At 44.0% G+C, this 15340-nt stretch overlaps 1 protein-coding gene across 2 annotated transcripts in view; it reads right to left on the bottom strand.

Moving 5' to 3' along the window:
- The window catches only part of atp8a1 (ATPase phospholipid transporting 8A1), a 145183-nt gene that overhangs the window by 29155 nt on the left and 100688 nt on the right, over positions 1 to 15340 (bottom strand). For both annotated transcript variants that reach the window (XM_080773825.1, XM_080773826.1), the window contains exon 27: positions 11881 to 11991. In XM_080773825.1, coding sequence (XP_080629951.1) covers positions 11881 to 11991 — 111 coding nt within the window. The remainder of the gene's footprint in view (positions 1 to 11880; positions 11992 to 15340) is intronic.

The following is a 15340-nucleotide window of genomic DNA, read 5'->3' as shown; positions in this document are numbered from 1 at the left end:
GTCCCAAAGTCTAACCTAACTTTTCTTCTTTACGTTCAGGTCCCCTTCATTATTAAAACACTAATTCATGCATTGATACTATACTGTACGTCTCCCTTCCCTTCCACATCAGTGGGTTGAAGAAAACACTGTTAAAAGTTAAGGTCTCTCTGCTTGACTTTTAAGTGCATGCTTTCCATCATGGATGGATACCGATAGTGACCCATTAAACCCATTAAAGCTGCTATAAGCAATAATATATCAACATTTTAATTACCTTTTTTTTCTTTTGGTATTCAGACAGCCAGCAATGGGTAGAACGCTCCCAAAAAATGTAGTCTCTGCATGTCACACATCTAGGGGCCACAATCTGCATTCAAAGATGTTCCTAGAAGCTTTGTCATTGGTCGACAGGCAAATCGACCAATGACAAAGCTTCTTTGAATGCAGATTGCAGCCCCTAGATGTGTCACAGAGACTACATTATTTTGGGGAACGTTCTGCTCATTGCTGGCTGTCTGAAGTAATTACATTTTTGACATATTATTGCTTATAGCAGCTTTAAACCATTTACATCAGAAACCAAGTCTGTGTCTACAGAGAATTTTATTTATTTTATCAAGCCCCTCATGTAGAATTCATCACAGTCTCATAGAAATGTATTGTTTGCGGGGCACAGAAATTGCAATTGTCAACCTTGGCACACAACCAGGGTTTTAGGCCAGCTCTAGAATACTTTGATTAGGAGAGTGTCTCAGACATCTTTCGTCTCATGTCTTATAGAAACACCACCAGACAAAACAAAACAAAAAGATCAAAGGGAGAACTGTTTTCTCGCTCGAGAGAAAATCATTAGCAGGATGGTGCATCAAGCTGCAATGCATCTTTTCAGAGGTAAAAGGGAGGATGATAAATGTTTCCAGCCTTTGTGGGGGGAAAAAAATAGAAAATTAAACTAAATGACGGTGAGGCTAAACTCCGTTTGAAGTTATGACCTGTGCTCAACACATCATTAGTCTCCTGCAGCTGAGAGCTCGATGGGTATCCAATTTGGGACGGGTGGGGGCGGAGGTGGTGGGTTAGATGGACTGAATTAGCATGCGAGAAAGGCAAGACCTCCAAATACCATTGGCCACACTGTAAATCCTGCCGTCTTCATTGAAGGATTATACGTACAGACATATATCAAACCCACCGTTTCCCAACCTGACCCACCTGACGACCAGGAGCTGACATGGCAGGTTAGTTATGGGGGTAAAGTCAAGAGCTCTCGGGGGCTGAGTGGATTAAAGCAGACATTGAAATATATTGCACCGGGAAAGAGAGCAAGCAATAATAGAAACCATATGCTGGGTGGAGATAAGGCTTATCGCCTCATATCTTGATTAGCTGTACTTATCGGCGATAGCAACGTCTGTCAGAACGAAACCAAAACCAGGTACCCTGAATAAGCAAAAAGACACTAATTATCATTATTATTTTTTGAACTACAGACTTTTCTGTCATTGGTTCGAATCCCCAATGGATCCTTAAGGTTCCTTTGAACACGCCATGGTGCATTTGTATATCGTATCCTGTGCTTTTATACGACTATTTGTGTCTGTGTATCAGGACACGTAAATTAGATAAAAGCATTTGACTTGATTTCACTCGACTCGGTGTACATGCATGAGCGATTAGGAACCAGACGACATGCTTCGTTGTGTTACTACGTGTCCCAGCAGCCCATCTTCCCTGTCATGGCTGTGTAGGGGACATCAGGGGTGTGATGTTGTGGCCACGGTGCAGCTGAACATCCCCTCGCTTCATTTAACCTCATCATGAACGCATGGACGATCACAAAGCCTATCGGAGGGCCCTGCCCGTCATTGCCACTCTTAACTACACAACCAACACCCATCCACGTTGCCTCTGTCCATTCATGTTCCCAAAACAAATGTTGCTGACCCAGCCCCTCCATCTCATTTCGCTGAGCGGGAAGGGGGAGAGGCAGGCTGCGTATAGATGAGGGATATGTACTGCATGTATGTACAGTATGCACGTGTGTGCACTCCTAAGCCCTTCTAGTCGCCCCGTCTCCCCCCACCATCGGCCACATCCATTCCAGCCTTGTGCCAGTACTACTACCATACTGCTGTTGCTAAGAGATGTCCAACACTGATTTTAAACTCAAATGAGTAATCTGGTTAGGAATGACAACAACTTTAGAAGAGTCCTGGTGGCTGCCCAGGGAGGTTTTCCGGGCATGGTAAGAAGGGCATAAGAAGGGGCAGACCAAGGAACAGTCTCTCTGCTGGCCTTGGGATCCCCCAGTCAGATAGAGTTGGCTGATGTGGCCAGAGAAAGTCAGGTCTGGTATTCTCTGCTGGAAGTGCTGCCTCTGCGACCCAACTTCCAATGAGCAAAGGGAGGGAGGGGACGGAGGGAGGGATGTCTACATTAATACATAATAATCATTCTTTCCCCAACTATAATCTTTTGAACATCTTTCTAGCCACACAGCAATTAGACATTTTATTGGTCTGTCAGGGAGAGCAGCTATTTATCTTTAAAGCTTTAAATCTCTAAAGTTACGACACTTACGTATTATGGTCCCCTCACTCTCCTGATGGAGAGACAATTGCAGTGATATCCAAACTACAATGAAGATGGTGGCGCATCTAGTGCCCAATATGTCTGCTTCAAATAACTTTATTGACATTGTTCACCAGTCTGTGTCCTACAAAACACCAGGGTCAGAATGTCTTAATGGAAGAGTAGAGAGACCACCTCCAACCACTGTAGATGTGCTAGTTATGCTTCCAAATGTTAGTCATTAAAATAAGTTGCGAAATCAACATTTCTCCAACATGATACCTTACATGAGTGGTATGTTAAAGGGACATTTCACCACTGGAAGAAACTGCAGTCACTCAATGTTAATAGTAGTATTCGTAGTAGATAACAGCAGCACAATTAGAAATGTGCACCCTATGGCCAGAAAAATAATGAAGTCTGTGTGTTTGACTGGATTGCTGAATTCCTACAATGACCAACATGCTTTGGCCCACTGCCCCTCCTTGTGGAGGGGCAGTGGAGGGGAGGCTGCGTGGATGTGTAATGTGTACATCAAGGAAGGAAGTGAGACCACATCTTCATGACTAATGTTGGTCATGAAGATGGCACAATGACAAAAAATATTACACAGGAAAGTGTTTATGTTCTAAACATCAGTAAAATAAGATCTGGTTGCAAAAGGGATGAAGTGGCCCTTTAAAGGTGGGCATTTTGTTTTGAAGTTTCTGAACCAATCAGAGCGTCGCATCCCTTCAGGCGATGGGACGGTAGCTATGCTATACGCAGGAGCGTGGTGTGTGTTTGTTTACAAGTCAGATAGTTGGCTGTACCAGTTTACCAGTTTACTGTTATGTGGCTTATTTCTACCCCATAATGTTTTCAGATACACATTTTAGCGTGATGATCAAGTTGAAACCGAGTAATACACTGTCTGGTTATCTTGAATGGGAATAAAAACAGAGGATTTCTGTAATCAGTAGCAGCTGTGCTGCACGGATGCGCAGATATGGGGAATTAAACGGATGAGCTTCATTTTTATCGGCTTTTATCAATGTGTATCTCTACACGTCATCACGCAGCACGTTTTCAGGAAGTAATACAAAAAATATTTTATAAAAACACACAGAAATGAGAATTTGCCAATTTTTTTGGCATTGATTGTTAGGTATGACCATATGATGACCACGGATATGGTCTAAAAGTGTGAAAAACGTATTTTTCATTTCACTACGCCTTTAAGGGCTGTCTTGAGGTATACTCTCAGAAGCTGTTGCTAGGGGGTTGCTTATAGAGCACAAGCCGCAGGGAGGGCAGGTTAGCCCAGTGTTTCAAGCAATAGTAACAAGAGGCTAGTGGGCAGGTCAAATTGCTGAATTAATTACAGACTCCCTCAATGAGGAGCTCTGAGCTGATATATTGTTGTGGTTAGTTAAAAAAAGGGCTCCTATTCACAGCACGTAGTAACTGCTTCTGCATGAGTGTTTTGGCCTCGTCCTAAGGATCCTAACCAGCACCCCTCTTCTTTTTCTGCCTCTCCCTCTCTTGAGGGACAGATGCATTGATTTGCTCATTAGGGGAAGGACCGCGCAGATTTTTTTGTCCCCTTTTCTTCTCCTCTCACAGTGAGCGCCACTCAGCAGAGGGGTGTGGCTGCCATCTCTCCCCCACTGCACATTCTGAAAAAAACTGAGGGGATGGATGGCGGGGGAGAGGGGACTTAAGAAAGAGGCGCCTGGGTGAGGAGAGGGGGCAGGGGGCGGGGGACAGCCGATAAGGAGGCTGCATATTCATCTGCAAATCAAAAATCAATGATTCAGAGGCTGCCCCCGAGCTTCGCCTGTGGAGGAATGGATGGGGTGATGGGGGGGCGTGACATTTCCCCCCCCCGCAACGTGAGCCCTGCCATTCTTAAGCCCTAGTATCTGAGAATTGCTAACGAGATTCATATACACAAAAGAAAGGCGAGGAATGAAGAGTAGCTTGAAGGAGAGAGAGAGTGAAGAAAGAGCTGCTAAATATGCTGGAAATGTGTACCGGTAAAGACGGGCAACCAGTGTTACAATGTTGTCCGGGGCCCTGGTGGTCGTATTCACAGCATGGCACCAGTCGGCAGGCTTTGCTCGCCTGAGTCGTGCTGAATGAGTTTTCATGTAATTACCTCATAAATGCCACTTGTCCATCAACTGCTCCGGGGCAGCCTGGCGACGTGTCAATCACATACGAGAATCGCCAGCTGGACCGGTCATTTGAATGATTTTGCTACGGCAACTATCTTTAGAAAGCTCCCTCTTCATTTGAATGTGTTTAAAAATCCAACTGCTTTTCTTCTCGTCATGCTATTAGCAGAGGCATTTTATATCGAAATTTAATGAACACAGCTTTAACAAACTTATTTAACTTTCAATGACTTTGTGTACCAAATTTGTTACGGCGCATTGTGTGATCACCTCTTGCGATCCATTGGGTAGTAGTAATGAAGGTTCAACAACTGTTCCAATTTGATGCAGCCTGCAGGGCTCCTCCGACTGCACAGCATGAGTTTAGTCTTAGAAAAACAACTGGCTGACAACATCAGGAAACCTACAAGAAAATAAGTATGAATAGTCATTCCACCCGTCAGTCAATCACACTGTCGAGTGACAGCCTTACTTCCTGATTCACAATTAACCCTCAACCCAGCAACATCCCAGAAAAACACCAATTATAATGCAGCTGCTTGCTGACCCTCAGACAAGAGTACCAGCACCGAGATTCACATTCACCACAATGGCCACAGAACCCTTCGCCCCCTTCCCTCATAAAGGAGCCCCAAAAGACTCACTAGGCTACAGCTACACTCCTCTAAAATAGGCTTAAGGATAGTCTCTGGATCATAGCATTCAGATTGAAATGCATACTGTAACAGACAATGTTACCGCAGACGGAAAAAAAAGTTTAAATTCCCCTCAACATCCTCAATTCTCTCCTTGAAACGTAGCCTGGGAGTCGACGGGAAAAAAACATGCAAGCACAAAAGTAAACCTATTAGTGCAACAAATGTAGCTTTTAGCTCTACCCTGGGGTTGCTGGTGTGTTGGATGTCAGGGCCTTACAAAACAGGGACGTTTGATATATCGACACAGCCAAACAGGGCAGAAATCCCCTATTATGTGCTTGAATCCCCTGAAGGAGTGCAGCAACGGGAGTGGGGGGTGGTGGGGGGGGGGGGGGGAGTTATGTTTTCAGAAAATAACAAAAGGTGAGGTGGGGAGGAGACTGGCCTCGCAGATAGAACAGTAGACAGAATGCGCAGACTGTAGGAAAGGAGCTCCTTTGAAAAGGAGACCTGCTGCGTCTCAAAGAGAACTCCTAGCTGGTCACACAAAGAGAGGCTAAACGAAGTTCAGAAGGATTTTCACAAAGTTTTAATGAGCGTTTAGGCCCCAGCAGCAGTCAGGTCTATTAAGAATTCACGCAACGAGAGAATGTGAGAGAAAATGAGAGAACGGGGAGAGGGGGGACAAGAGCAACAGAGACAGGGAGACATAGACAGGGATCGGGGAGGGAGGGAGAGAGACGGTGAGAGAGAGAGAGAGAGAGAGAGAGAGAGAGAGAGAGCATAGAGTGATAGTTGTGAATACATTGATAAGAGGAACTATAATTGCCAGGTCTCATGAATGGGAAAGTCTAATTTCGCAGGACACTGTAAAATCTTCAGTGTTAACTCCATACTGAAGAACACAAATAACTCAGAGTGGGTTGGATGCTTACACTCAAAGTTGAATTAACACTGCAGATTTTAAAGTGTACCGTTATGTGAAACGGTGACCAAATCACCTCTAGGAAAAAACAGCAATTAAAGGATTTCAGTGTTGAAATAAATGGACTTGTCTCATATCACCTCGTATTTGCCCCTAGAAGTAATGTCTATAGACGGTATGACAGTAATGTCTGTAATTTGAACGTTATTTTGGCCTCACGTCTACAATTGCCTTACTATGCATTATTATGGGGCAAACTGAATGAAATTTAAGCCGCTCTTTGTGTGGACATTGGGTGCCACTTTAGTTTTCAATGGCCTGGCTTATCCAAATGTTAATACCCTGTGAATTAGCCTAGAGAAAAGTATCAGAACATATCTAATAATACAAAAGATGGCATGTGGGTAGACCATGCTTGGTCATGAAGACTGTGATGTTACTTAAATGCTGTATGTTACGGTAAGTCAGTAGATTTTCATATTTGTTTTGAGAGGGTATATACGTACTATAGTTATCATTCTGTGTTGTTTAAAGTTACTAGACAACGTTCCAAAGGAACCTGTGGGTTCATGGATCAACATGGATGCTGATGGGGCAGCAGTGGCTGCTGGGCAACCGGAAGGTTCCTAGTGCGACCCCGGGCTCCCCCAGAGTTAGTGTCCAAGTGTCCTTGAGCGAGACTCTGAACCCCTAATTAACCCATTCTGACCTGAGATCAGATTCATACGAGGTTTCCACTGGACACACACACTGGTCTGATGAACCCATTCTGACCTGAGATCAGATTCTAAAAATGTCAGTCGCTCTTCGACTAACGTTCTTCTTCTGTAACTGGCCACCGAGTGGCGCGCTACGAGCTTGTAGGTCTGCTATTTTTCAATAGCTAAAGCATAACATGATGCCAACACCAAAATGGGTTCCCGGTCAGAATGGGTTAAACTCTGTATACTTTGTTGACCGGTGTCCCACAGGAATATATATCAAGCCCCCTACCTTTTATGGGGCGCCAGCCCATCCAACGCCTGGCTTTGTGTGTGCCGCCCGTGACGTCAAGTCTATGGACTTTTTTATGACGAATTCTGTTCCCTACAAACTTTCAGGCCAAGTCAATGGCAAATGACATGCGTGGGTACCACAGTGGCAGCCCGTGAGCGTGAGGTCATGTGTGTGACCAAGTCTACGAACCTTTTACGGAATAATTTCTTCCGTACAAACTTTCAGGCCGAGTCAATGGAAAATGAAGTGGTAATCAACACTGAGCTGCTATTCTGGCCAAATTCATAGGGACGCAAGGGTTCAGGACCGCATCACCAAAGTCACTCGTAAGGGTCGGAAGACGGTTTCCACATCAGCTTTGATTCACAGGGAGAAACAGTTTCAAGCCATATGGTCCAAAACCCGACTGCAGGAGCAGGTCAACAGACCAACAGTATATGCATACATGATGAAATCTGAATCAAAAGACCTATATGTACCTCCGAACCGAAAGGTTCAACAGGGATTCACCACGGGACATGAAAAATGACAACACTGGAGAGGGAGTTCGGAGGTCAAGTGGCGAAGAAAGAGGATGACAAAGGGGGATTTTAAAGGGCTCATATTTCCACTGCAAGTTGCGCGGCAACAGCACAGTACGACCTGTGGGTTTCACAAACACGCTAGGGGCATTATTTTTCAGATGGTGGCATTCTCATGACATAATATATGGCTCATCTTCTGCTGCCAATGAATAGCTGACCAGGCAGAGAGAGTGCTCTGATAGTGAACCACTGTTTAGTGATGTCTCACTCCAGAGCAGAACAGGGGAAGAGAGAGGAGGCGTGTAATTGACTGTCCTTCCATTGTGGACCCCCTCAGGCTGAAAGCTCAATCCATAGGAATGTGTGTGTAATGTTGTGTGTGCGTGCGTGTGTGAGAGACAGAGAGAGAGAGAGAGAGAGAGAAAGAGAGAGATTGTGTGTGCGTGTGTCTGCGTTGGGAACAGTTTCGAAAAATATCCATGTACTGAATAAGAACTTGGATTGATTCCAACGGCATGATTCATGAGGCTTGTGTTATTTGTGACAAGTGCAGTAAATACAGTAAATAGTAGCCATATCTCTCCTATTCGCCTATTATTAATAGCAATGCAAAGGATATAAAAGCTTCAGCACATACATCACTAGTAGCATTTTAAATCAGTGATTTATAACAAAGGCCAATCGCATAAAGCTTGGTTACTAATATCTATATGAGGGACATGATACAGTGGCATGTTGGGGGAATGACGGGAAAAGGAACAATTTTCATGAAAAAAAAAAAGAAAGAAAAGCTTAAGTTGTGTTCTCCATGGTACAACACGTACTGAAGCTGAATATAATGTACTTTCCTTCTTTTTCCATGTCCTTTTCCCCAGCAGACAATAAGAGAAAACATTATTCTTATCAGCACGGCCTTCTAGAATTATAGAATTCTAACCTGGATCTCCCGCATGAGAGAACAAAATAATTTCTAGATACCCCCATTTAGTCTGTGGGCGATAAGCTTCAGGGTATAAAAAAATTCAATGGAGAAGGAGACCACCAACAACCAATGCAGAGAGTTATATTGTATTATGAACAGTGGCGTTGGGATCCTCATTGGAAGTGAGGCTGCGGTACAGAAGCTATAGTGATTGGCAGTTGTCACCAAACAAACCTTGCCCTCACAGTCATCCATCGTAGAATACTCCCCAACCAAAGATGTCAGCATCAACGCCAAAGCACAGCTTGTACAACAAGCTCAAGCAGGCAATTGAAAGCGTCCACAATGAACAGACTAATGATGATGGAAAAGGCATGCTAGAGACTACTGGCCACCAACACAATGTTCCAAAAGATACGCAAATTATATCCCATTTCATCCTCTCAGCCTGTTGTCTAAGTGTAATAAGCTAATATATAACTGTAATAAGGTATATACCGGTATTAACAAAGAATGCCCCCCTCCCCTCCCCCTTGGTGACTCGATCTCTGTGACTACTTTAGGGACCTTAAGGAGATGCTAAGCTGCTCCAGAGGTGCCATTTCCTTTAAACAAGAGCATGGCCTGCAGATCAAACCCTCCAAGCAAGGCCTATGATTACAGTTGGTGCTGATAGCAAGTCCTTAACTTGTCAGGTCATTCCTGGTCGTACCTCTGAAAGTGCTATCAGCACTGGACCTGGCTTCTGTCATACGCGATCACACCACACACCATTGCTGAGGCCTAATTCCCATACTGCGCTATATACAGTGTGTGTGTGTGTGTGTGTGTGTGTGTGTGTGTGTGTGTGTGTGCATATAAATATACATATACAAGAGAGAGAGAGAGAGAGAGAGAGAAAGAGAGAGAGCTCAGCAAGACAGTTATACCAAAGTTAGTTTAAATTCCAAATACAACAATTTGAGTCCGTTCTTGATCCAGACAGACCGTTCAGAAGTTGAGAAGGAGAGAGAATCAAGCCTCGACCAAAATGAGGAACTTGTAGCTCTAAAGATGAGCTACATGAATGAATGAATCAATCACTGCTGCTACTAGCAAAACATGCACTGCCAGTTACCTATTATCTCCAACCTTCCTCTGCTTAACCAGGACAGGGTAATGGGTGGCAGCAGTCTAAACGAGGTATATGGCAGACATTTCTATCCCCAGCTTATTATTCAGCTCCTCCTGGCGATCTTACCAGATGGATGTACGCAGAATGATGTGATCAGATCTCTAAGGCTATAAGCCCAGCCACCCAGGAAACTCGTTGTTGCTGCTTGCACCTACGACTCATGACCATACAGTAGGTTGGCATTGGACAGTGGATCTACTGGTAGATCAAAAGCTTTGCTCCCGCTTCACCACAATGGTCTGTATACAGTACAACGACCACAGTAGTGTGGATGCCCCGTCACGTCAATCCACCTGTCCATCTCCACACTCCATTCTGCCCTTACTGGTGAACAAGATCCCCAGGCATTTGAACTCTTTGAGACTTTGAGGTGCCGACTGCTCATCCTGACTGCTTCACAGTTCACAGTTGGCTGCAAAATGCCCTAGGGGGTGCACAAGGTCACGGTCTGAGGAATGCAGGACCACATCATATCATACCACAAATGTCACCGGATATCTTAAGCGGTGCATTTTCCAAGAAAATATCTCAATAGTGGCTCTAAATAAAATAGCCAATTCATCAAATGCAGGCTCTTCGCGTTGAAATTGTCATCTCCACATACTGTAGGGTGAATATGGTTCTTGAGAGCAACTCACATAGACCAAACACAAGTGGCGAAGCCAGAACAGAAGTTTTGGGTGAGCCTGGCCAAAAGTGGGTGGGCCTGCATGCATGCAAGTGTCTTTTTTTAAATTATTATTCATTATAAAGAAAAAATGCGAAAAAAAGTTAAAAATATGATTTATTTTTGGGTGGGCCATCTTTCCCATGGCTACGCCCCTGCTAAACACGCTATATCTTCTGTGTAAAAGCAGGGAATGACAACTTGTAGAAGTTTTCTTATATTACACCAATATTGTTTTTATGAAGCCGTTTTGTTCAAATAGGTGATAAAGGATTGCTACGACCACTTTGCCAAAAGGGGAGAACAACGCCAGACTGCCACTCCCACACAACACTAGTCAAATCACCCAAAAGCAGCCAGCAGCATAACAACATTGTGAGCATAATGAAAGCCGATACACTCCTTGTCTGCTCTGCGTGCCGCGCAATAATTAAAATCTAAAGAAAATGAAGCATCCGAACATTGCAATTATGTTCAAATAGCAAATGGCTTTTTAATGATTTGGTTTTATCCAAATCCTTCTTAATTTCTATTGGCCAGAATTGTATCCGGCATTGGCTGCCTCTGCTGTCTACATACTTAGAACAGGCTAAGAATTTAATTAACCCATTCTGACCTGGCACCCATTTTGGTGTTAGCATCATGTTATGCTTTACCTATTGAAAAATAGCAGATCTACAAGCTCATATCGCGCCACCGAGTGGCGCGATACGAGCTTGTAGGTCTGCTATTTTTGAAAAATCGAAGAGCGACTGGCATTTTTTAGAATCTGATCTCAGGTCAGAATGGGTTAATCAGACCCAGTGTGTGTCCAGTGGAAACCTCGTATGAATCTGATCTCAGGTCAGAATGGGTTAAGTACAAAACCAACACACATGAAGAGACTTGTACCATTGCATGCAAGCTAGCCACACCCTTCGAGTACCTCAATTCCCTGTGTGCATCTATACTTCAGTGTTCCAATAACTGGCAGGGATTTCCTAAATGGCCAACTTCCAGTTAAGGTTACTAGAGTGAGTGTGTGTGTGTGTGTGTGTGTGTGTGTGTGTGTGTGTGTGTGTGTGTGTGTGTGCGTGCGAGCACGTGCATACACTCCTGACTATGTATTTCAAAAAGAGTGAGCTCACATGAGCCATTCACGCAAGGAGCCACACAAATTGGCAGGTAATGTGTGCAAGGCCAGTCACCAGAAACACAAACATGGAAACTCCAATACGGAAATCCCTGCTTTTACTTAATCATGTCATGCAGAAAATTCCCAATGCTTTCCATTCAGTGTTTAGCATGAATTTTGGCATCCGTAGAGACTGTCTGAGACTCACCTCGATGATGTAGAGGACAATGTTCTTGTAGAAGCAGTACAGGATGCACTTGGCCACGCGGTTGTAGTTCCAGGCACCGTGGACCAGCAGAAGATTCTTCAAGTATTTGAACTGAGTGGTAGGAAAGAGAAGAACACTGTGAGCTAGTACTTAATCAACCACAGGGATTGATGCAAAAACAAATATGTCGGGGCTGGAAATGACTCTTAGGCTGTACAAATCTGTGATTTTGCGCGAAATTGCAGATTGAGGATTTACCTTTTAGGAAATATCCAACACTATTAGAGTTGTATGGATGATACTTCATGTATTCTGCTGACCCATTCTAATACTGTCTAAGAGTGTCAATTTTAAGCCAATCGTAGGACTATCCTCATACCCCCCCCCTCCCATCGTAGTAAATCATATACTTCCAAAGATGTAAGGAAGAATGTAAAACATCAAATGTGACTGTGCAAGTTAATCACGTTTCACTAAGATATATACATCAAATATGTGGCTCCATACAGTGTTCATTTCGTCGACTAAAACCGTGACGACAAATCGTCTACAACCTTTTTTAACTGACGAAAACTAAACTATGATGACTGCTGGATCATTTTATGTTTGGTTGTGCTCGGGTGTTAAAGTCTGACAATAACAGATCTACAAGGCATCTTGAATATCGGCTATTTTCTGTGTAAAAGTGTAAAATCAGCCATTACGACAAATTACTTTTTGGTCTGCAAAATCAACAGTACATACAGGGACAACTAACATCTTATGACATTTAGTCAACTAAAACTAAAACCTTTCAAGTATGTCATAACTCTTCATGTATGACTAAAACTAAATGAAATTTTACTCAAAAGACTGACTAAACTATGTCAAAATGTTCCTGTCGAAATTAACACTGGCTCATACAATCTGAGAAGCAGGCAAACCCTCCTTGGAACAATGTAGTGTTAGCAGGAACTTTTGGATTAGAGAAAACAACCCTCGTATCGCCACTGACAGCAGGAAGCAGAGAGGTTGCAGGGGAGTCGAGGGCAAGGTCTACACTGATGCATTCCAGGCATTTTTAGTCACAGTTTGACTCTGCCAGACCCAGCCTGGTCTTAAGATGCTGAAAAGGGGAGCGAGTGGTGGGGGTATTGGTCTCCCAGGGCTTAGAGAGGGATAGAGGGATAGCATAATGGCTTTATAATAATCCTAACATTTGGGGCCTGTGGCGTAAATCATATTTCAGTGCAATCTCTCACTGATAGCTGCGATTAGAATGCAGCTCCCAGAGTCAAACATTTTCATAGTAACTTCCAGTTCCAGCAGACTAAAAGCGCAGTAGGATTGTGGGCGCAGAAGCGTTTAAGCAATACATACATCCTCCCATACTCCAATGCAACGACAAGAAACGTTCTAACATGAAACCAGAGGAACACAGTAGGTCTCTATGTAAGTCTTAAAAGCAAACGTCTAGGTAGAAGCATTGCTTATTTGAAGGCCAGCGTGTCTTTCAATGGAACAGCAGGGGAAGGCTGTAGTGTTCCTTTAGGCAGAATGAAAGCAGAGCGGTGGCCTCCTGTTTGTCTGACCCTTGGTGTGGTGGGATCAAACAGTCCAGTTACCACAGAGTCTGGCTGATGACAGACAGACAGCAGAGGCGCCGGGGACCGGACCCCTCTCTCTCCAGCCTCCACTTCAGCTAAACAGATACCAGAGAGCTCTAAGACAACTGTGTCTAACTCGGAATCTGGGAGCGATAAAAGTCCAGTGGTGTAAATGGCACCTAATGTTGCAACATGTTATATAAGACAAGGGATGAGTCAAAATATAATTTATTTTAAACCTTGCCTGTACTGTATGTTCTTATATATTATTTAACAAATAGAGAGGGCTCAATGTTATAAGTGTAAAAAAAAAAAAAAAGTATAAAGCAACACTAGTGCAACTTTCATCTAATGTTGCAGGGTGTGATTGTAAAAAACAAACAAAAAACAGACAGGGTACAGTGCCCAGTTCTCCATGTTAGAGAGCAGGTTAGCAACAGGTTTAGCAGTTAACTACTGCAGTGCGACATTTAATGCTGCAGCACAATGATATCATACAAACCAGAGGGAATCGCTTTAGAAACGGATAAACAAGCCGTACAACTTGGAGGACTGATGTTATTACACAGTGCGGCAACTTGTATACAGGTAATACTCCATTACACCAATAAGGGGGGAAAACACCACAAGTCTGCAAAGTAATTGAATCCAACACAGGAACACAAGTTAAACGGATTATGTGAGTCTGCCTGTATTTGAGAGACATACACTTCTCTAAATGTCATGCGGATGGAAGGGGCCACTTAAGACAAACCCAAGTCACTGTAAGAGTAACTGGACGCCAGAGTACATGGAATGTACTATGTTTTAGTCTACCACTGACTTCTAGTATTCTCAAGCCCTGTGGCCATATACTGTAGTATAGGCACACACATGAAGCGAAGGCCGGCACGCTGCAAGAAAAAGAACATGATATAAGAGAACCATGGCCCTTTGTTACTGGCACAGTTCTGCTTGCTTATGTAGTATCGCGTATCAACTCTGAGTTTCAGAGATACTAGTTGCAGGGATAGAAGAATGTGTTTACATAGAATTGTATCAGGAGCAGAGTGGGGACTTGGACATCACCGCAGGTGCAAGAGCTCACCTGTATCAAGCTGCAGCAGCAAGCGACACTGCAGCAGCAACGCTGCTCTCCTGTTACGCACACTATTTATCACGTTTTCACGTTAGCGAACACGGAGGATCCTGGTCTGAATAGAATATACAGACACGGCGTGGGCCATGCCTCAGCGGTCCAGGCACCTTGGCTGGTAGCTCAGTCTGGCAGTGTGCCGCGGGTTTGACTCCCGATCCAGACGGTCTTTACTCAGTCTGGCAGTGTGCCGCGGGTTTGACTCCCAATCCAGACGCTCTTTACTCAGTCTGGCAGTGTGCCGCGGGTTTGACTCCCGATCCAGACGGTCTTTACTGCGTGTCACCCCCCAATCTCTCTCCCCCATTTCCTGTCAGGCTACTATCTATCCCTCTATAAAAAATATAAAAACAAAGGCGAAAGCCACAAAAACAAACAAATTTGAAAAAAAATAATATATATATACAGACACATATTGTCGTCTCTATAGGGTGGAAACCTCATATGTCCAAAACTGTTACTTTTCAGGATTAAAATTCAAAAATAGCAAAAGTATCAGATCTACAAGCTGAACGTGGCGCTTGTGAATCTGCTACTTTTGTGTGTCACTGGAGTGTGATCGGGATGCACACAGATCCGACGGACCAACGATCCGACATGCGGGAACAGTGGTCGGACATGCGCTGCTGGTCACGAGGACGTCCTCCATTAACATATGTGGATGTACTCAAGAAAGACACAGGCATGCAAAGCACAAACGAGCTGGCCAGATGTATGGAGAACCGGGATGACTGGAAGC

This window comes from Protomyctophum bolini, assembly GCF_963924005.1.
Source record: "Protomyctophum bolini genome assembly, chromosome: 10".
Taxonomy (NCBI): Eukaryota; Metazoa; Chordata; class Actinopteri; order Myctophiformes; family Myctophidae; genus Protomyctophum; species Protomyctophum bolini.
This window is presented reverse-complemented; position numbering and strand designations above follow the sequence as displayed.